The 23,663-nt window shown below is 41.4% G+C and overlaps 2 protein-coding genes across 2 annotated transcripts in view; both read right to left on the bottom strand.

Annotated features, from left to right (window-relative positions):
- swap70b (switching B cell complex subunit SWAP70b) overlaps window positions 1-11,835 on the bottom strand; it is a 45,715-nt gene extending 33,880 nt beyond the window's left edge. Inside the window, exons 1-2 of the mRNA XM_037682575.1 lie at window positions 11,649-11,835; window positions 8,600-8,740 (exon numbers count right to left, since the gene is read on the bottom strand). Of these exons, the coding sequence (XP_037538503.1) occupies window positions 8,600-8,740; window positions 11,649-11,744 (237 nt within the window). The 5' untranslated portion in view covers window positions 11,745-11,835. The remainder of the gene's footprint in view (window positions 1-8,599; window positions 8,741-11,648) is intronic.
- Window positions 11,836-16,167: 4,332 nt separating this feature from the next.
- On the bottom strand, window positions 16,168-23,612 carry wee1 (WEE1 G2 checkpoint kinase). The gene is made up of 10 exons (XM_037682574.1): window positions 23,127-23,612; window positions 21,605-21,819; window positions 21,196-21,262; window positions 20,524-20,696; window positions 20,146-20,414; window positions 17,286-17,375; window positions 17,094-17,179; window positions 16,837-17,007; window positions 16,570-16,715; window positions 16,168-16,324 (listed from the first exon to the last, which is right to left on the bottom strand). Exons 1-10 carry the CDS (start codon window positions 23,610-23,612, stop codon window positions 16,168-16,170), a joined length of 1,860 nt encoding a protein of 619 aa, XP_037538502.1.
- Window positions 23,613-23,663: the final 51 nt, after the last annotated feature.

Below are 23,663 nucleotides of genomic sequence, written 5' to 3'. Positions count from 1 at the left end.
TATATATATATATATATATATATATATATATATATATACATACATATGTATATATATGTATGTAAAAATACTGTATGTATATATATATATATATATACACACACAGAGACATATATAGCGTATATCTTATATCCTTGTATACTGTTTATTTGTCTACTTTATACAATATTTTGGCTTTTTTTTTGCTGTAACTGGGATCTTGAGTACACAACTTCTTTCCACCTCATGTACCACACGTGATGCGAATGACAATAAAGAACCTTGAATGTTTTCCAGACATGTTTTCAAGCAAACATACTCAGATGACACCGTCATCTAAATCCAGAAAAAACAGAATCAAATGGGACAGTCTGCCACACAAAAACATTTCAAGTTCTAACTTAAGAAACTTTTATAAATATGCATTAGGTACTCCTGCATTTCTATTGTAGTATTTCAAAAGCGCGTGAATAGTAAATGTTACCATCCAGCACAGAAGTATTTTTCTCTCATGAAGACAGCATCACCATTAAATCTGTTAAAGCTAATATTATTGGCTTTAACACAGTTTTTGTTTACAAGCTTCTTGTAAAACCACATTTTAAGCCCCCGGGTGCTCTTTAAGGCACTGACGATAGATTTTCGGTTGAGTAGCACTCTTGAAAAAATGACGCATTAGAACAAGGCTCCTCCCGTCAGAGACATTTTGTTATCAGATGTCCAACCAAAAGACCTCTGATGTCATGCCAGCCTCTGCTGTTACTCAGCGTGACTCTTGTGTGAGGGTGAAGAAAGTGACGTTAGGATGATCAGGGAGATCACTTTGTGCCAGCTGTGTTTTTGTGTGTGAATCCGCTGTGTCTAACTGCAGCAAAACAGACGAGCCACGAAAAAGGAATGTTATGAAAGAGCGCCTCTTTGTACACCATTTTTGTCTTGCTTGTCTTTCTCCTCACGGCTCGCTGGTCCTCTTTTCCTCCTTTAATTCCAGTTCAAGCTCAGTCTCTACACTCCAACGGAGATTTACTGGCAGATCTTTATTAGCTTTCCTGATCCAAACTTCAGTTTCACCTCCTACAGCAGCTTTTACAACTCATACATTAAATCACAGAGGTGCTACAAACGCAGGAAAAATATGACATGCACACAGACTGAGTTACCAGTTTAACTGGACTGACAGCTGTTTGTCATTTGATTGTCAACCATCCCCGACGTAGACATAAAGAGCTGCAGGGAAGCTGACTAAACGTGATATGAAACAGAAGTTTTTTTAAAAGAAGGAAACATGCAGCGGTGCGCACAGTTCCGATAAATCGGCTAATAGCGGAGCTAACTTTCCATTTAGCAGATTAGCATTTTCGCTAACTTTGAAAACTTTTAAACTTCAAGGATTTTTTATTGTCATACCAGCTCACATTTTCATGTTTATGGTATGAAATTCAAACTCAGGTCCCAGATCAAGAAGCCTAACAACTAACAAATAAATAAATAAATACAAAAGAGTACAATTATATATATATAATAAATAAAATTTAAAAAAATGTAGCTAGAATTCAGCGGGCTGACAGCTGCAGGAAAGAAACTGTTTCTGAACCTGGTGGTCTTGCTCTGAATGCTCCTCAGCCGCCTGCTTGAGGGGAGGGGCTGGAACAGACTGTGTGCAGGATGAGTGGAGTCCTTCATGATGCGGAGCGCCCTCCCCCTGCATCGTGAAGTGTAGAGGTCCGAGGTGGTGGGAAGGCTGCTCTCCACAGTCTTATGTGCAGCCTTAACCTCTCAGCAGCAGTGCAGCTGTCGTGCCACATGGTGATGCAGGTGCGGAGAACACTCTCCACCACACAGCGATAGAAGCTCCTCAAGACAGGGCTCCCAAATCCAGCTCTCCGTAGCTTCCTGAGGAAGCAGAGATGCTGGTGGGTCTTCTTGACCAGACAGGAAGTGGTGGTTCTCCACCAGGTGAGGTCACTGGATATATGCACCCCCAGATACCGTAGCAGGAGACCACCTCCACAGCTGCTCCTCTGATGTGTAGGGGATGAAGAGGATCTTTGTCCCTTCTGAAATCCACCATCATCTCCTTGGTCTTCTTCACAATGATGCAGAGATTATTGTCTCTGCACCACTCCACCAGGTGTTCCACCTCCTCTCTGTATTTGGACTCATTGTTCGTGATGCGTCCCACTACTGCTGAGTCGTCCGCAAACTTCACTATATGGCAGCTGGGGAGTCTAGCCGAGCAGTCATATGTCAGCAGAGTGAACAGGAGGGGGCTCAGCACGCAGTCCTGAGGCGAGCCAGTGCTGAGGGTGATGGAGGAGGAGACGATGTTGAGCATCCTGACAGTCTGATGTCTGTTGGTCAGGAAATCCAGAATCCAGTTCCCCAGCGTGGGACTTAGTCCAAGAAAGGAGAGCTTCTGCACCAGGGTCTGTGGGATGATGGTGTTGAAGGTCAAGGAGAAGTCCAGAAAGAGCAGACAGTAAGAATATCTGCTCTCCAGGTGGTGAGGGCTCAGAATTAGAGGAATTATCCATCCATCCACTTTTTACCTGCTTCTTCCTTTTAGGGTTGTGGTGGCCACTGGTGCCCATGTCCAGCCATCACTGTGCGAGAGGCGAGGGACACCCTGGACAGGTCTCCAGTCCATCACGGAGACACATAGAGACAAACAACCATTCACTCTCTCATTCACACCTAGGGACAATTCAGAGCCACCAATCAGTCTAACATGCATGTTTTTGGTCTGTGGGAGGAAACTGGAGCACCTGGAGAAAACCCACGCATGCACGGAGAGAACATGCAAACTCCACCCAGAAAGGCCCAACTGGGATTTGAACCAGGGCGACCTGCTCACTGAAACGCAGCAGCTCTACCAGCTGTGTCACCGTGCTGCCCCTTTAGAGGAATTAGCTTCAGCTAAATTGTAATTTGGTAAATTCAAGTTGGCTATTTATTTATTTTAAGTTTTCCACATTAAAAGCATTTAGGAGAATGGTGATTTACATGGAGCGATGCTATGCAAAGCTAAGCAACACCTGGTAATGAAATATTTTGCTAACGGATCCACAAACACACCACAGAGACCTAGGCAAAAACATTATCATGCATCGAGGGATGAAGGCATCTGCATGGGACACACTTTGGGTCTGAATGATAATTCAAAATGTACTTGAAAGACATTTACGTTCTTGTAATTTACAAAGTAAAATATGCATTTGGGTGGTTAAGAGTTTTCTTTTACTTTGTTTTACTTTGTCCAGGAAGTACGCCACCTCTTGCACAGCAACTTCTGAAGATAGATCCCAGTTCTCAGAAAGAAAAAAGCAGGTAAGGAAAATGGATGGATTGATGAACAAAATTTTACATTTCTTTTTCCGAGTTTAGAGTAGTGGAGAACGGCAGCAGCCAACCAATGTTGGACAAGGACGCCAATCACACTTTTCAAACCACAACAAATTAGCACTTTATACTTGGACACAAACTTCTTCCAGCAATCCGAACTCTTATGCGGAATAAGGGGTGATGGTTATTTCTTATGTTTTGCTAATCTTATTTGTTAAAGCAAAACGTATGGACTCAGTACGTGCTGATGAAAGCTGCCAAAATATGATTTAACGAGAGACAAATGGACCTGGTGCTGGTGTAAGTCTATTGTTTAAGGTTAAACTGGATTACTTGTGAGCATCAAATGCACTGTTTAGTGGTTCAGTGAAATGCAATCAGCTTACTGAGCTCTAAACTATGTCTGTGCTTTGATAAGACAAAAAGTCAGTGGTCCGCATTTTAGTTTTTGCTGCACTGTCAGAGTCACATACTCTATACAATTTCCTTGAACGACTGGGTGGAGTTTCCTCAGCAGCTGAACGCTCTGACCACCCCAACACCCCCACGCTCCACAGTCCAGTCACCTTTATCTCAGTGAACAGGTCAGGCTGAAATGTTTTAGGATTATAATCTGCATGTTTAAGGATTAATCATTTTGCTCCTGCTCAACTGTTTGTGGCTGCTCAACACGATTTGCAGCTTCCTTCCAATTCAACTGCAGACTTAAAGGAACAAGGAACTAATGAGGCAACTATGAAAAGAAAAAAAAAAATCCCAAGTTACTCGTGTTCTTCTGAACCGTGCAGCTAAGACCAAACTATTTCGGGCAAAATTTACGTCACAGTCAGAATCAGTTCGAGAGAAGTTGTACTGCGTGACGGTGGCGTTTCTTCATTCAGCTGCTGACTTCAGGACAAATGACACACAAGAGCTCAGCAAAAACAGACATGATAAACCAGGAAACTAACAAATTACAAAATTCACAAAGTTTGTTTTCTCAGTCATCCAGGTATATAACAACAAAAAAGGTTGAATCATATCATGATCCATCCATCCATCACCTGGATGACTGAGAAAACAAACTTTGTGTTTTTGAAACCATTAGTGAAAAGGCCAGACTTCAGGGGTATCTGAGGCAGGCTTGAAACACAAGAGTCAGGGTGGCTTCTGGGTAATACCAGATGGCTAGGCCTCAGACTGACGAAGCCTCTTGGATGAGGGGCGAAACGTTTCTTTTTAACAAAAAAAACGAAGTCCAGATGACATGATTCAACCTTTTTTGTTGAAATTACAAAATTATTGGACACTAAATCTACAGTTAGTTATTCAACTAATTAACTCTTCAACCACACGATGTAGTATTTTATTGTGAAACAAACTGAAAGCCTGAGCGTTTAAGAATTCATACACCTTTCTGTGTGTGTGTGTTAGCAAAATATGCCATGAGCCACTGTAAAGATTTAATCAAACTTTTAGAGAGCAATTATTGGCTGTATGTACATTCACCATGGCTAACTGACATGAACCAGCACAAATGGTGACAACTCGTCAGTTTGACAAATATTAAGCTTGCATTTGGTGTGGTAGTAGCTGAGTGTTATTCCCAACGAATACTCCACGCTCTAACATGTTCAGATCATGCATAACTAAGATTTGACCAAAAAGGTCGGAACTCTGTCAATTCTCAACAAAACAGGACCTCAGTTTAAAACTCAGGATGCATTTCTCTCGTCAGCTGCATCAGATGCGGCTGTAAGAATGTTAAGAATAACTCCACATAGCTGGTTAGTACTTTGAACAACTAAACTAAACACGTAGCTGTAATGTGCACCTCACTGGAGCTGGGGGAACAACCAGGATGACTAATCATAGATGTGACTGTCAACCTTTGCTGATGTCCATCATTCCAACTCTGAATAAAATTACCCGATTTTCTAAAGCTCCAGGATTTCAAGTACCGTATTTTCCGGTGTATAAGTCGAAAAGTACAAGAAAAGTATAATGAAGTTTGCTCGACATTATTGCAAATTGTCTCATGTCAGTTTCATGTCAGTACGAACGAACATTTTAAGTGTCAGTCAATGAATATGAAAAAAAAGAAAACGTATATAAGTCGCTTCGGCATATAAGTCACTGGACTGACAAATCTATGCAAAAAACTGTGACTTATACGCCGGAAAATATGGTATGTGTCCTATAGTTAGGGTCGGCTTGGGTTTCCTGAGCTTTCCCTTAGTTATGCTGCTATAGGCTTAGACTGCTGGAGGACAAACTGAGCACATTTCCTCACTCTGCTGCTGTCTTTACTCGCTTCACTCTACCTGTTTGTAAATGTATTTTGTTGTATTTGTATTTGTTGTGTTTTTGTTGTCTTTCCTCCAACAAAAAGTACACTTGGACCTGTCATTCTGGACCTGTTTCTCCTTCCTCTCCTCTCAAACTCCAGCCGGTCAAAGCAGATGGCTGTTCATCCTGAGCCTGGTTCTGCTGGAGGTTTCTTCCTGTTAAAAGGGAGTTTTTCCTTTCCACTGCCGCCTTTGTGCTTGCTCAGGATGGTCGACTGCGACGAAGTGAAGATAACACAATCTGCTGGCTTCCTTCCTCGGATAGATAACATTTACGGCTTGGCTTTTATAATGTATGTGGATGTTTCTGTTCAGTGCCCTGAGACGACTTCTGTTGTGACTTGGCGCTTTAGAAACGAACTGAACTGATAATGGTCAATCATAATAACTGATTGAACTTGAAGTGATAATGGGCACTTTGATGACTTGAACTGCATTGTCACAAAATTATTTATGTATAAATAATAATATACAATACTCGTGTGTTTATTACAGCTTCAGCCACAGACGGTGCCCCTGAACAACAGTGGCCATGATAAATAAAGTCAGTGTTTGGTTTGTCCGTTCCGGGCTACTGTTCTAGTGCATTAGTGCTACATTAATTACATTTAGTACATTTTAGTCTCTTATTTTCACAAGATTCTTCGCTATAATAATAGTCTGTTGCTACACCACCATCCATTTAGTACTTAATAGATAAGACATCACGTAGATAAAGAACAGGACTTTTCATTTGTCCAGATGAATAACTGCCAACACAAGATTTGTGCTGTGAATGCATGATGATGTCATCAAGAAGAGACAAAGATTCATGAGCTGACAGCTGTGTTCATGCCCACCCATTCACAACATAGTGCGCAACACAGTGAGTCAGCTATTGTGGAGCAGTGTTTGAACTTTTAACTGGAATTTTTTTTTAATCCACTAAATACTGTCCTCACAGTTTGTCTCCAGGGGCAGAAGATGCATTGTGTCTGATTTGTAAGCTCACGCCAATATTCACAGCTCCATCGGGGATTCTCAGACTTGTTAAAACGCCTAGATTTATGTAAACATGTCCAACATGAAGCGTCTTCTCTGTCTCAGCTGCAGTGAAATTATTAAAAACATTTGAACTCCAACTATGTTTAAAGCTGCAGTATGTGACCACGATGTAGTGAGTGAGTGAACGTTTGGAGCTCCACCTCAGAGCTCAGCGTGATGACTGACAGACACGAGTGTCACCACCAAAACAAACTGATTCTGTGTGAATTATTAGACTACTTATGACTAAAAGTAGAGCTTACTATCAATAAACGTCATTTTTTTTTATTACATTAAAGCTAGATTAATTTATAGATCATTACATAATCTAACAGGAGTGAAGCTACCAGTTCTTATTTACTGGTAAATAAGCAGCTATGAATGAGTTTAGTGTGGTTTGCTACATGAATAATATAACAAAATAAGATGCCATTAGGTGATTTTATACATTTTAAAACATTTGAGAAAATGCAGATGCCCATTTGGGCGTGTGTAATCGCCCAGCAGTAGTTTGTGATAATTTTATTTTATTAATTTGACACGATCTTAGCAATAAAACTAAAAAATAGGGATTGAAAAGCAAACTTGCATGCAGAAAATCAGTTTTCAGTTCTAAGCAATAACCAGAAGACTTTCTTTCTCTCAGGCACAAAAAGACACAACGTCAGATGTTTGTGGCTTCCTGTGAGTAGTTTCTGATAAAAGGACGAGGGGTAACTCGGTCGAGGATGAAGATAAAAATGTTTTGAGAACACGGCCAGTAACGACGCTGGCCCAGTGGGTACACCTCAGAGTTCTTCACTGGTCTCTCAGCTTCAGGACAGTGTGCTCAGCAAATGTTAGTGTGAAAGCCACACTCATTCCCAACAACCTAATATTTTGCTATCATCTTGGCTTTTTCCCATTGGTGTCAGAAACATTGGGGGGGATACACTGGTGGGGGGAGGGATCCTCCCCCGAATTTTTTTTTTTAAATGAAGTAGATGCCATTTTCAGCATTCTGGTGTATTTTAACAGGTTGCTACGTTTACCTACATCTGTAAACACTTGATTCAATAACTATTTTAGAGTTAATGGCACAACAAGAAGTAGCCTGACCAACAGCTCTCCTTGTGTGAATAGAGCACGCTCCGCTTCTCTCACGTATCTTAAACCCCTCACCCCGGTCGACAACTGCTGGCATTAACGAAGCGCTAGGCTAGCGGTGTGCAATAAAGGCGTGCACTAGCTAAGATGCTACAAACGTAGCACTCCGCTTCTCTCACGCATCCTAACGTAGCGCTAAGCTAGAGCGCAAATCAGAGGTGTCTCCCCCACCTCCCCCCGCCCCGTTGACAAATAACCCCGAAGAGAGATGAGCTCCCTGCCAAGCCAAGTGACGTTGGGATAACCCTGCCTGCAGTGTGGTGATCTGTTGGAGGTAACCAGGAAAACCCGGAGTGGACTTTAAGTGGTTTGAGTATTTTCCTGTTAATCAAGTGGAATGGATTAATTCACGAAGAAATAGAAACAGCGCTGGGTGAACTAATATTTCATGGTAAATATGTGTGTGTGTGTGTGTGGGGGGGGGGGGGGGGGGGGGTCCAAATGAATATTTTTTAAATGTGAGTGGGACACGTCCCCTTCACATATAATTAATGCAACGCATATGCTTTTCCCCTTCTGATGATGTATCATTTTCCAAACAAATAAAGTAAAAGAACAGACTGCTGACTCAAAGTCAAATCCCTGACTATTAGTTTCCTCTTTAGTCTTTGGTCTCTTGTGTGTGAATGATGTGAACATAAGACAACCAGCGAGTTCTTTCCAGCTGGTTCACAAAAACAAAAAAACACCACAAGCACACAAACAATCTGACATCCCACAGAGAGGCAAGAAAATTATATTGGCTGTTTGTTTAAATGTAAGCGGTGCTGTTAGTGACTGACCTTATCCAGAATGAACTTGTTGAGGTACGGCATGTATCCCTGGTTAGAGACGGGACCCTCGTCATCATCTTTAAAGTGTTCTTCCAGAGCCACCGGGTCATGTGGGATCCTCAAGATTGTACATAAGTTATGAGACAGAACCTGAAATCAAAGTAAACAACCATGTCTAATCCAGCTTTGCTCAGAGGAACATTAGACATAACAGACTGGAAGTGAAGGGACAAAGGCATCATTTGGACAAAGTTAGTAAAAAGTCCTTTCCTAAGTTCCCCTTTGTTTTCTTGTAAGTCGTGCAGTTTTTATTAAGATGTTGAAATGCTAATAACATCATTTATTTAATTAATTCTTGCTCATGTGTTTTACACTAAAAACAAAGGACAAGCCTTGATGCTCCACCGTCTCACAAGAACTAACAAACCTGAATGTGAAAATTCAACCTGAGCCCTTTCAGAAGCTCCTAAACTTTAGTTTGAAGGAAAAGCTGAATGCTGGCACCAGTCATACACCACTTCTTGGGGTACGTTTTAAACAAATTGGGTGACTTTCTTATTGGTCTTGCTCTATGTGAACGTGCTTAAAACTGTAGAAGGGCTGGTTGGCACATTTACCGTATTTTCCGGTGTACAAGTTGTACCTTTTGCAATACGACTTCGACGCCGAAGCAACGTATTTATGTATTTTCCCATATTTATAAACCAATTTTTGACTGAGATATGACCGTTTTCATTCATTCTGACTGAAAATATTTTCAGCCGCTAGATGGCACTCAAGTGGTATGGCATGCCTTTGTGTCATTTAGTAGGTAAAAGTGGCTATGAATGACACAATCGGCTTGCCATAGAAAGCCACCTTTGCCCAGCTCCGGGATCATACCTGGAGCAACCATCAAATCAGCTTAATTTTGTTGCGCCGCCCCAGCAAGATGCAGCTAATTTGACCATTGAAGTGCATTTATTAAGGAAATGTTAAAGTGAGACAAACCTTTACTATAATTTTGAGCAAACAAATAATTGTTTTTAGGTGGTTATCTTGTCAAAGTCCTCCTATGCATGCTCCTAATTTGGCAGTCACTCCATTTTTGGCACAACACCGGCCCACATTTCTGGGTTGTCAGCGTTGACGCGCAACAAACGTGATGCGTCAGCCATGACGCATAATAGATGTGACTTATACGGCAAAGTGACTTATTTATGGTTTTCCCCACTTTATTACACATATTTGGACTGACGTGACTAATACGGCGGTGTGACGTGTACGGCGGAAAATACGGCACATATTTGAACTCCAGTGTTGTGCTTTTGTTCTTATATGGCTTTTGCTGGTGAATATCAATGTTTTCCTGATTAACTTTAGATCATTTGTAGCACACAAAGAGGAGAAAATCAACTCTTAATTTTAGACCAGACAGTATTTTTGGTTATGGACGAATTATACTTGAAGAGAAGCTGCAGGGAAGAAGTCCTGGTAAGTCCTCACAATGCCGCACACGTCACACGCAAACAGAAATTAATGAATTAATTTTTAGTTGATGATGGACGAGACGGAAGAAGAAGATCTTGTGTTTCTGTTGTTATCTGAGGAGAAGTGCCAGTTTGTAGATTTGTCACAAAGAGACACATTTTGACATTTTCGTTACGCAACCTTGTCAGTGAGAAAACTTTGGCATTTCTCATGAAGTAGAAACTATGACACATTTTGTAGTAGAATATTTCAAGTACTACCCCTAACAATGAGGTAAAAAATACTAGAAAATAGGATTCGAGCTCTTATGCTAGCTCTTAGTGATGGATCTTATCATGAGCTGTTAGCAACTTAACCATTGCTGATAGGAGAGACATTTTTTTAATAAGTTATCTTATTAAAATTTTAGTGGCAGATGTGACTGAGTGGTTAGTCACCCACCAATAGGAGAGTTGGGGGTTTGATTCCGCCAGCAGTCACATGCTGAACTGAATGATCTAATGTTTGTCCCATCGGTGAATGAACGTGATCTAAAGCACTGATTAGGTTCAAAAGAATGATTTGTTCAACCGTCTTTGTAGAGATGTGGTAGAGTGATGTATGAATGTGTGAGTGGAGGTAAATAAGGGCACAGATCGTGTTGTAAAGTGCTTTGAGTATCTGGATTAGATAGAAAGGCGCTATATAACGACAGTCCATTTACCGTTGAGAATTCAGCAGAAGTGGTTTTAGTTGTCCCCAGAATATTTAAAACCAGAATCAAGAGGCTGGGGCTTTAGTTTCCAGGTCTCCGTCTTCTGGAAACATATCTGAAGTTTGTGACACACTTCCAGTTACACTTGCACTTGAAAAGGTGCCGTATACATATACTTCAGTAACGTTTATTTAATAAAGGTAAAGCTAAAGATCAACCAGAATGAAGTTCCCTCATAAAATAATTATTTCACGTTGAAAATACCTACTCTGTAGTAATATGTATTTAAAAAAAAAAAACTGCCAAAGATTTCAGAATGGTGTCAGATCGTGTAGATACTGTAGGTGTAGTTTAAAAGTACAGTAATAGTTGAGGACTTTGAAAAAAGAACTTGAAAATGCTCACGAAAGCACAGTTTGGTTCATGAGAAGTGTAAAAACAGGAGTTGAGGAGAAAGAAAAAGCTTCTTTCAGGAGACACGTCTTGCTGGTATTTTGAGGCCTTTGTGTGAAACTGTAAATAACCTTTTGTCTCCTTGGACTCTCTGGCAGCTGAACTCTAACTTGACCTTTATTGTTATTTACTTTTGCTTGGCTGCCACTCATCTGTGTGGGCTTCCTTTAGTTTGACTTGGACTCTCCATCTGATTAACATCCATTCATTAACCAGTCTGTCTCGGGGCTTTGCACAGAAACTGGTAAAGGCTTTCCAGAACCGGAACACGCAGAAGTCCAGAGTCTGTGGGGGGTCCAGCAGGTGCGGTGAAACAGAAGAGCCTTGTGTTTTCAGAGGAAGACGCGTTCAGCATAAAAAAACAAGGCAGAGATGTCCCCAAAGAGCAGAGCGACTCGTTCAGTTATTCAAGAAAACGTGGAGAAACGCGAGGAAACTCACCTTCAGCTGAGATTTAGAAACTTTTCCGCTTTTGTCCACGTCCAGAGCTGTAAACGCGTGCCAAATAGACTTTAAAAGTTCGTCTCGTAGCGCCATAACGCTGGAAATAAAGTCGTTTTTATATATATATATATTTAGTTTTCTTTGCTCCCTCTCTGCGCGTGAAGCTCTTCCTCTCCGGCTGAGCGCGAGCGGAGTCTGACGCCGAGCGAAGGTCACGTGACCTGCGGGGTTTGGAGCGGCGGAGAGAAGAGCGGCAGCACCGCTCAGCGAAAACACTACAACACTGTCAAACACGATTATACTGAATTACATGTGTTTATTGTAAATACATTAAAAATGAGCTTCCGGTGCCATCTTTGCTTCTCTATGATGTCACAAATGTAAACAATGGCTGAATGGGCAGTGGCACTCAAGTGATATGGTATATAGTTTATTCATTTTAAAAAAAGTACAAAACAATTCCATAACAATATAAAAAAAGATACAAAAGATTTAAAACGAAAGGCAGCAGAAAGAAGAAAAAAATCTTATTATATCTGCCCCTTTTTTCAAACAATTATTTCAATCATAATAATTTTTAAAGTAACAGAACAAAATGAATAACTTTCTATTTTTTTCTAATTCTAATACAAAACACACACTAAGCTACTTCATATATACTTTTTTAACAATTCAGTTTTGATCTTTTTCTTAAATGTACACATTGACTTGGCATTTTTCACATCACTCTCTATAGAACATTCCACAATCCAACTCCTTGGATTGAGGTAGACCTTCCCTTCAGACTAGTTCTGAATTTTGATTTGACAAATATCTCTATCCCCTTAAGATTATAACAACTTTGTATTTAAAAAAAAATTTCTTTGGATATTTAATGGTAATGTGTTATTTTGAGCCCTACATAACAGATAAAATACTGTAATCTACCAAATCATGGAACTTCAATAAGTTCAGTTGATAAAATAATGTGCTTGATGGGTGACTGTAATGCTTTCTGGTGATAATTCTTACAGCTCTTTTCTGTAAAATAAAAATAGGCTTTGTAAATGTTTTACACGCTTTCCCCCAAACATCAATGCAATAGATTAAATGTGGAACAATGATTGTGTTATACAACATGTACAGAGCTTTATCATTTAATAATTCCCTGACTTCAAGTCACCTGGTTCCACAATAACCCTCTGGTGAGTCTCTCAGGCTGCACACACAAATGGTCAATTGATAACTCTTTCTTTTTTTTTTTTTTAAATATAGACTGAAAATTTGGAGTGATTATTCACTGCATGTGGCACATGGAATGGAACGAAATTATGTACACAGGGTCCCAGTTACAACCAACAATAAAATGTAAACGGAAAAACAGTAATAAGGTCTAAGATATGAACTAAGAAAAACATCAGCTAAAATTATGCTAAGCACTAATAGCATAAAAACAATACGCTTAACAGCAGCACGACCGTGAGTCTGTGTGAGCAGATGAGCACGCATGAACACAGTAACATGAAACAGATCAGCAGCATAATGAAACAGATCAGCAGCAACATGATGTGATTTTTCACATCCTGATTAGATATTCATGAGTCTAACAGATGGTTCTATATTCTTTATGTATTTTATATTCTTTATTCCTGTTGATCTTTGTTCTTACTGTAAAGTGTCCTTGGGTGTCATGAAAGGCGCTTTTTAAATAAAATGATTATTATTATTATTATTACACTTTATGCTCCTTAACCTCCTGCCTGAGGGGAGCAGGGCAAAAAGTGTGTGTGCTGGGTGAGTGGGGTCCTTCAAGATGCAGGTGGCCCTCTTCCTGCATCTGGAGGTGTAGATGTCTGTGATGGTGGGGAGGCTGACTCCATCAACTTCTGTGCAGCCTTCACCACTCTCTGCAAAGCTTTTCTTTCTGCAGCTGTGCAGCCTCCATGCCGCACGTTGATGCTGGAGCACAGGATGCTCTCCACTGCACATATTATAGCTGTCAACTCTTAAGTGCCAGGGGCAAGTCTAGGATCTGACCTTTAGGGGGTGCTTAGCCCTCGGTGTTGACAATGGCTCTTGGCATGAACATGGTGGCCATTGACATCAGAAGCATTTATAATGTGGGTGGACAAACTGGTGGTGGTGGTGTGGGGCCATGGGGGTCCTCCCCGAGAAAAATTTGAAGAAAGTAGATGCCATTTTCTGCATTCGTTACAGGTTGTTAAACATCTACGTTTACCTACATAAGTAAACACTTGATTCAATAACTATTTAAGAGAACTTGGCACAGAGTGCAATACAGACACGCTAGCTAACATGCTACAGAGTAGTACGTTCACGCAGTCTCTCTCACTGGTACATTTTCATCTTTAAATCACTTCTTGGTCTGTTGCCTTCATACATCTCCTACATGTCTCTGCGTGAGTGCAGCTACAGCGTGCACTCTCAGGACATTATTACCTGCAGTGTTCCCTCAGTGACGACTGAACTAGGAAAAAGGGCCTTCTCCTACTTCGCTCCTGTTTCCTGGAATATCTTGTAAAAAGATCTGAAGCTCTCAAACTTGATCTGAGTGGCTTTAAACATCTGCTAAGTTCCTGGCAACAACCAATGCAGACATGTTCCTGTTTTTTAATCGCTTTACAACCTAGCGGCTTTTTTCTCTCTCAATTTGCATGGTTTCTTTTATGATTTACTGTTGTCTTTGTTGTCATCACTCTTTGTGAAATCTCTCTTGTAAATTAGTTCCCGAGGCTCAGTGGAATTAAACTGGATAAATAAAGGTTGAATGAATAGCGCCGTTACAATACACAACCTGATAAACGCTTTGTACAAAATCACGTGTTAACTGATCATAACAAAGGCCAAACTCACGCAACCAGAAGTTGCACACACAAAAAAGCACAAGTAGCATTAACCTTTAATTTAACTATTAAGCATACAATGTTGTTATGACAAAAAAATGGAGGATTTACTTGCAGTTACCTTTGTACAGATGAACATGTGATACTTCCTGTTTCATTTGTATTCAGCTGCTCATCAGTTTGGCTGCAGGGCTTGATCATCTTTTACATTTTTCCAGACTCAGTTTAGGTTTTGGAAACAGAATAAACTTTATTCCACCCTCTAAAGCAGGACTGTTGAACTAAACTGCTCAGGGGGCCAGTTACTTGTAGTCAGCAGCTCAGGGGCCCAACATCCAGGAATTAGTCATTGCATACATAAACCAAGTCTGCTACCTTTTAAATGCATTTTGTTTGTTGCATTCAATCATAAATGCAATAAACAGCACCCAAACCCGCCAAAATTTAATATATACATTGTCTTTTACTTTATTTTTCAGGGGTGCAGGTGAAATTTAGGGGTGCTTGAGCACCTGCAAAGAGGCTAAAATCGCCACTGCTAAGTGTTAATAAATCTCATGAAATTTCACAGTAATGCATAAAATTTTCTCATTTTTCTATATATCGTTCATAATATTTCCACAGAACTTCACTTTAAAATGCCAAAATATCTAAAGATTGTATTTACCGGTGGATTGCACGTTTCTAATCAGGTTGTATAATTTTGAAAGATGACTCGCACACACAATTTTAGAACTCTTAAAAGAGCGAGTAAAGAGAATTTATTAAAGAACATATGTACATGGTTTGGAAAAAAAAAGCTTTTAGTTAGAAGATGCAAGAAAGACGAGAAATACTTTAAACAGTACTAGATGATGAGCTTAATGAAAACGGTGAAAAGACAACAGGACGACGATTGTTCTAATGCTACAGGAAGGGCTGGCAGCACTGATCATCAACAGGGAGGAACCAAAGACTGGACAACTCAAACCCCACTCTTTATGGGTTAAAACTACTGGTTTTGATCGTTAAAACAAATACCATGATCCATTTTCCATTTGACCAAGAAAAGAAGTATTAAATGGCACAAAAAGACTTCTTGTTCTTGACAAAATGGAGCCAATGACCTCTAGAATGATCCAAAACTTCGACTGACCAAACCCAAGTACGTACAAAAACATCAATAGCAGCAAGTTTCTTTACTTATTCTCATAATAATGTGGCAAGTACCACACGTTGCCTCCAAAGTGCTCCTTTAGAGATGTCAGTCCACAGACCCTCTGGTACCCAGCATCAGGCTTATGACAGGCAGTAAGGTGCGAGCCGCTAAGTCAAGTACATTCACACAGAAGAGAGCTTCACTGCAGCTTTAATCTGCTGCCAGCAGGCTTCGGCCAAGTCGAGGGAAGTGCAATGACAACATGGGAAAGAGCCGGACATCTACAGAAACTTTAAAAAGGTAAACTACCTTTGAGAAATGAGCCTGAAAGTGAAAGGGCTGAACTGTGCACAGGAGTCTGATGAGAGAACGTTCAGTTCAGTGTAGGAACAGTCTACAGCTTTGGTTGGGCAGAAGAGCCCAACGTAACGGACAGGGTTCTGCTCTGAAAGAAAAGAATTATACCCTTTCAGCTGAAGGGACTTGCTCAAAAAAAAGGTCCAGGAGTCTTTGTGTTTCACTTCGCACAGAAGTCTCAGTAGATCGTAAGGCTGACCGACCGATTCATCTTTTTTCCAATGAGCCTTGAAGTTTTGGGGTTGGACTGGACTGTGGAGCGGGTCAGGACCCTATCGGTGGACAGAACCTTCTCCTCAGCAGCTGCTCTGGCCAGCTGGGCTTTCTTCAGCTCTCTGAGGTTCACAAAACAAGAAAGAGAATCAAATCAACACGTTTACAACATTTCATCACCAGCACAAAACAAAAGCTACATAAACATTGTGAAATTCTGACTAAATGATTTTGGACACTTAGGAAATTGAAGTAATTATGAAAGGCCAAATGTAAAAAAAATCCAATAGAAATCTTCAGAACATGCATAGAGTTCATTCAATATTCTACGAAGAGGATCGGCTTCCAAAGTTTCACTTGCACTTACTTTTGAAGCAGCGCGTTCTTGAACTTCTCTGCGTTGAGCTCAACTCTGAGCTGGTCTGCGCTCATTCTGGCAGCCGTCAAAAGTACCGGGTGCTTTATTAGGTCCGAGGCCGACGGCCGCCTGCTTGGGTCAGTGTGGATCATCAGCTGGAAGGGCAAAGTAAAAGATAAAAACGGCGTTTTAAAAAGCCAAAAGACGGCGCCGATCTTCAAACGGATCAAAGAGAACAGATCGAAGCCCCTTAGGTCAGCTGCTTTCCATCTTTACCTTGAGCAAGCTGAGGAACTCAGGAGAAAGCACTTGTGGGATGGAAGGCAGTTTGCCTCGTCTGATTTCATGCCATTTTTCTCCGTTAGTGGGTAGAGGCTCAGCCCCCGAGGCACTTATGATGGTGAGAGCCAAAGCAAAGATGTCTGCCTTTGTTAAGTTCCTGTAGTCCTGCAGAGACAAGTGAACAAGATTTACCAACTCTCTTGGAGCTGAACAAACCGACTGAGGAGCAAGTCGTCTCAGGGAGTACTAACCTCTTGTAGGACTTCATTGGCCAAATATCTACTGTCTCCCTCTTCTACCTGAGGGTTGTTCACTCTCGTCACATGACCGAGATCACCTGGGGGGGGGGAAAAAAGCATCTATGAATATTGGGAGTTTAACCTTATATTAAAATAAACGCACAAGCACAACTGATCAGTACTGTTCAACTCTGAGATACACACCAATCTTGTAGATGACACTAGTCGTTACTCCATCATCTTCATCAGATTCATCACAGCTCGCTACGGATTTTCGAGAAATGAAGATGTTGCCTAGAACAAACGTGAACACTAAGAGTTTACATTCAGCTTAGACATGGGCTGGTTTCTGACGAGGTGAAAACACTGGTCAGAAATGGCACCAGTTCAAATTCATACATCAAGTTAGAATAAAATCGTACAAATAAAATTATCTTTATGTACAAAAAAATACAACTATCATTAATATTCTATCAATTGTTAGTCTGATGGTCCTCCTTTTGCATGTGAACGACTAGTTCTGGCTGTCAGCAGCAAACTGGTTGATCCACTACGACAGTGCTTCTCAATTATTTTCTGTTACCCCCCCCCCCACCCAAGAAGAAGTAAACATTCCACGCCCCCCCAAACCTATTCTTATTTAAACTGTAAACATTTTAGACCATTTGATACTGAACAGTCAAATTAAATAAAATCAATAAATAATAATAAATTCAAATTGATCAGCAACATTTAAAGTCAGGAGTGTTGTAGAAAACACTTTGACCTACAAAACAAAAAAATAAATAAAACAATTTGTGCTGATTTATTTTATTTTTTTAATCAAAATGAGGAAGTCAGGATTAATGGCTACAATGAGCACGTTTTGCAGTTTGAAACATGATCCTGCAGCTCTCAGCTCCTGCTCAATGTTTATCTGGACCTGGACTTGGTCTCAGTGCAGCAGAGAAGCTGCAAAGAGTGTGTGTGTTGGGGGGGGGGGGGGGTCCAGGGGAACGTGATTACATGAGAAGAACCTGACAAGTTGTTTAATGACATAAAATATATTTTGTTATCAAAGAATAGAGTCCTAACATTTGTTAAACATACGTTTTTCCAACAAAAAAAAAAAAAAAAACATCCAACTTGTGCTTTGACGATCGATAAAACTAAAAAATGTTGTCAATGTGAAAGAGGGGGCAGGTGTCGCTCTCGCTTTGAGTTTATACTCTTTGTTGCTGCGTGATGTGGGTGAAATGTGTCCAGAGCGGAGGACTTGTTAGTAAAGAATAGAGTCCTAACATTTATTAAACATTATTTCTGTTTTAAAAAACATCAAAATTGTGCTTTGACAAACCAAAAGACAAACCAAAAAAAGAGGAAGAGGGAGAGGGGCAGGTAACGCGTGCTGCAGGTGACGAGCGTCACCAGCTGCTCAGCAGCAGAGAGAAGCAACACGGTTCAAGCAGGACTCCCCAAACGACAAGACACACATATTTGTTCATAACTTTATTATTATTAAGACTGAGAGTTGCCGGATTTTAGCAAACAGTTGCCTAACGCACCCTGACAAAATGAGAATGGTGCAAAATAAATAAATAAATACTCATGGGGTCACATGTCTCTCCCCCCCCCCCCCATTGCTCCGGCCCCCCCACAGGGGGGCACGCCCCCCTATTTGAGAAGGACTGCACTATGAGAAGATGCTGCTCATAAGACTGAGGCCCTGTTTACACGAGAACAATCTCTGGAAACTGTGTTTTTTCAATGTTTAGTGGAGAAAATGAGCAGGTTTACACAAAAACGTTGTAGTTTCCATGTCAGTCAGGTTGCCAGATAAGAAATTATGAACTATAGTACTGTCACTTTAAAATGATAATATTTTGACATAAACTGTCATATGTGCTGAGCAAGCGTGTTGTAAGATGAGGTGTGTGTGATGTTTGTTGAACATGTGCACAGAAAAGAAGGGGGGGGGTAAATAAGAGATTTTAAATTTATCTGGCAACTCTGAGGCTCAACTGCACTCATCGTGCATGCAGCGTCTGCATGATCCCGGTTAGTCCAAAATGGTGAATACACTAAAGTCTCTTTGGAGCCTGGATTTAATTAGTTTTGCTGCTACATGCAGAAAAAGGGTGAGCAGCACAAAAACACTGCTCTCTGCCATTTATTACAACTGTCGTCGTTTATTACAACTGTTATTTATTACAACTGTCGTCGTTTATTACAACTGTTATTTATTACAACTGTTGTTAGTGCAGAAAAACTTTGGATAAAAGATGAAACGTTTTTAAAAAAAAAATCTGCCCAGAGGACTTGACTTAACCTTGTTAGATTAGTTATCATTAATGATGCTGCTTAAATAAACTGAAATTACTATTTTATTGTTAAATTTATTTATAGGTATTTTATTGTATGGCTGACCAAATAGATGGTTATGAATCAGGTGTCTATAAACAAAAATATAAAACCAAGCTCAGTGTATTTAATCATTTCTGTATTTTGTCGTCATGCTCGTTTTTTTTTCTCCTCCTCCTTTTGGCTGCTCTCTTTTCTTCAGGGGTCGCCACAGCAAAATAACTCGCACGAAGACGTGGCAATTATTTTTTACGCCGGACGTCCTTCCTGGCTCAACCACAGATCACCGAGCTACCACATCCCTCTGTGTGGAGCAGAGAGCTGCCATCACACGGGGGAGCAGGTGGTGGGGCAAATGAAGGTGGAAACGGGTGTGGGTGCTTCACCTTTCCCACACACTTGTCAAACCAGCGAACTTCCGATCACAGGCTCACCTTCTCCAACCTCTGCGCCACCACTCCCCCCAGTCATCATCCTGAAGTAACCATGTTTATTATGAAATATATAACTTCCTTTTTGTAAAGCAACACTGGGAGCCCAGAGGGGCATTGCAGAGTGGGACACTGGCCCCTGCACGTATGTGGCACGTGTTTGCACCTGGTAGTTGAGCGTGCCAATACTATCAATACCGTATGTGAGACTGACGTTACACTGTTTATCAAAGTTGCCACAAAGGTGTTAAGAATAATGCTGCACTCAAAACATTCCATTGCAGAGTACTCACTGGGTTTTATGTCCATGTGCACCAGGGACATGGAGTGGATGTATTTGAGGCCACGGGAGACTTGCAGCAGCAGATCCTTCAGCTGCAGCTCAGACAAATACGTGAGCTGTCTGTAGTTTTCTGTGATGACGTCAGACAGCGTGCCGCCGTTGCAGTACTCATTCTGGATGAGCATGTGGTCATCCTCAGCCCAGGCTGAATAGTACCGCACCACATGAGGATGTTGGCCAAGCACAGCATGGGCATACACCTCTCGCAAAGCGTTCTGCCTACGAAACAAGACGCACACCGAAAAAGTCAAGTAGATGCTTGGATGCTCTTTAGAAATCAAATCCACACCAAGCTTCATTCAACACCTAACAAATATGATCTACTCACTCGTCCACTGATCCTGCCAAGGGTTTCTTCGACCTCTTAATAGCATAGATGCAGCCATCAAGCCTTTTCACACACTTAAACACAGCGCCAAACTCCCCAGCGCCGATTTTCTCCAGCTCAAGAAACTCCGAGGTGTAGCGGGACATCATGTTGCTCTCCATAATGGTGACCCTCTGCAGGTAAGAGAAGTTAAACATTAACCACTCGACCAGTTCAAACTCGTTCACAGACGGCCTTAAACCATGTTTAGCATAACAAAGCAGTTTGAGACAATCTGCATGAGAACTGATACACAACAGTTGCTTACAGCTTCCACTTTGTCCTTACGACTGTTGAGCAACACGTTGGCGTTTTTCTCATATTGGGTATACGAGGACGACCGAGCTTAAAAACCTTTTTCTGAACCTTTTTGGCCTTGGTTGTTCTCAGGCTGTTTCTGTGAGTAGCAAGTTGGCCATCTGGCCTAAAACATTTGACCGATATACAAGATGATTGATTGTTTCGCACGTGTTAAAAGCCTGCTTCTGTTTGAGATCCCAACAGGACGTTGGCTCAGTCACATTAACATTTCTGCCTTCAAAAAGGTGGACGTGCCGTTAAGTCCGTCTACAATGTGTAAATTATTTTCCCATATCTATAAATGCAAATCGCAAAAGCATTGTTTCTTTTTACCTTAGATGGTGGAAGGACTTCATCCTCTCCTTCCCCATCACTTGCCTCCATGTCTTCTCCACATGAGCTGAAACAAAAAAGGGGGAGGGGTGTTGTTGGTTTGCATTCTGTACTGATGGGGGCAGCACTGGAAGCCTCACAAGCACATGGCCGAGTTCATCAGTAACCATGAAGTATTGATATCCACCCCCACCAAAGCCATAATGAAACGCTTTGTCATTAACCGCTTGCTTTGACAAAGACAACCAGTGTAGTTGCACAAACGATGACACTCACCCCCCCCACTCCAAAACACGATAAACCAATAAATCAAATGCCGATTCTATCCACTTTTATAGGTGCTCTTCAGAACGTACCAAGGATCCCGTACAAACTGAATTCAAGGGGTTTTCCCTGAGAAACAACTTACTCATTCCAGTGCGCCCTCTTCCTGTTGTTTCTCTGTTGTGTTGCAGACTGAATGAGGATGGAGTCAGGAGTGAAGGGGTTGAAGTTCACCAGGGGGATCTGCCGTTTCCTGCCGCTGTCTGTGACAGACTTTCGCGGGGACTCTACATTCTTGAAGAGAGCAACTCTCCTGCTGGAGGATCCCGTTCCAGAACCCCGGGCCTTTGACAGTAAACTCTACGAAAAAACAAAACAACTGAATTATTGGACGCAAGAGAAAAATGTATATTGCGGAGCCATTGGACCAGGGGTCTGCAACCTGTGGCTCTGGAGCCAGATGTGGCTCTTCGGTCCCTCTGCAGCGGCTCTCAACATAAAACGGACATTTATTGGTCGTTGTACAAACAAGAAGAAATGGCTCGTTTTAGCTGTTTTCTTGTCATTTATTTTGCCAACATGTTAATTAATGATTGTAGAACTAATACACGCTAGTAGTTTGTTAGCCACTTTTTTTTTTTAGCTCACGTCCAGTCGTACGTTGTGATCTTTTCCTCAAATCCACCAAGTTGCTACGAAATACAGTGAGTCAACTTGATAATAAAAATTAACGGGAAAAAAAAAAAACAAAGTCAAAGCAACTGGAAGTATTTATTTTAATTTTTAAATCTAATTACGTATCCAACAAACTGGCCTAATTTTTAACATTATGCTTTATTACTTCATAGTAGGCCTATGAATTGTTTCCACAATTAAAAAGCAAACTCACAAGCCTGCGTATGATATTTTATATTGGTTTATTTTTTTTTGTCTCCTTTACACAAATCCAGTCTTTTATTTTGCCTTAAAACTATAAAATATATCAATAAATATTAATAATAATTTGATATTTTAGTTTCATAATATCACACCGACTGGCTGGAAAAGCCCCCTCCAACATGGTTTCAGTGGGCCATGAGCCACCAGTTGATTTGGCTTTTGACACCGTCTGTATTCTACAGTTAGCCATTTATCATCTTTGTCCTTTTGGATCTATGTATATTTTACTGTGCGCTTTACTGTTTGTTTGTGCTGTACAGCACTTTGGTTGGCCTAGTCGCCGTTTAAAGTGCTCTATAAATAAAATGGTATGGTATAGTCACAGTTTAGCAGCTCCATAGAGGTTTTATTTAATGTGCAAAGGGGCAGAAAAGGCTATTTTGATCATGCAGGTTGCAGAGCCCTGGTTTAGACCAGCTTGCTTCTGGTTTCAAACAAAAAGCTAAATAAAAGCTTTTTCACTGATATTTGTAATCCATAAGATATAAAACTGCAGGTTCTCATTATTATAAGACATAACACAAAAGAAAACTTTATGCAACAGGTACAGTTAAAGTAGGTCAGTTGTAAACCTGTAAAAACAAGACTGCACTTTATCCACTTGTAATATCTGATGACGTCAAACCACGCATTTTAAGCGCATACAAAGAGGTCTAAATATAATTATTTATGATCTGAGCTAGTCGTTTAAATCCACCAGCATCAGTGTAGACATTTAGAAGCCTAACCTTTGGTGTGTGTGGTGTGTCGAACAGTCTGAGTTTTCTGAAGGTTTTGTGGGGAGGTGTGTCAGGACAGTCCGGGATCGGGGAGCTGGACCCTTCCCCGTCCTCCTCCTGGAGAAAGCTCCGCTCCGGAGACCCCGCGTACAGCCGCGACGCCTTCTTAGGAGACGGAGAACAGTTGGCGAAGATCACGCTGCTCGGGGAGCGCTGGTGGGACGCCGGAGAGCCCAAGTCCTCCTCGTCCCACAGCTCCACGTCGTCCGACTGGTTGAGGGGGCTGCTGCCGCCTTCCAGCCGCGTGTCCGAGGCGTCGCTCCGGGCTGGCATCGGGGAGTCCATCTCCGTGAAGCCGGACTCGCCCCCGGTGCTGTTGTTGACGTCCTCGATGGGCTCGTCCTCTCCGTCGCTGCACGTGAACTGCAACTTCTGACGAATCGGTCGAGACTTCGGGGAAGCGTTTTGGTGCGGACGGCGAGTGTAGCACGACATGTTCCAGGATTTAAACTCCGTCGACGGGGAAGTTAGTAACTGACGCGGGTG

This window comes from Nematolebias whitei, chromosome 10 (genome assembly GCF_014905685.2).
Source record: "Nematolebias whitei isolate Nwh7 chromosome 10, NemWhi1, whole genome shotgun sequence".
Taxonomy (NCBI): domain Eukaryota; kingdom Metazoa; phylum Chordata; class Actinopteri; order Cyprinodontiformes; family Rivulidae; genus Nematolebias; species Nematolebias whitei.
The sequence above is the reverse complement of the archived record's forward strand: the minus strand, read 5'-3'. Positions and strand labels throughout refer to the sequence as shown.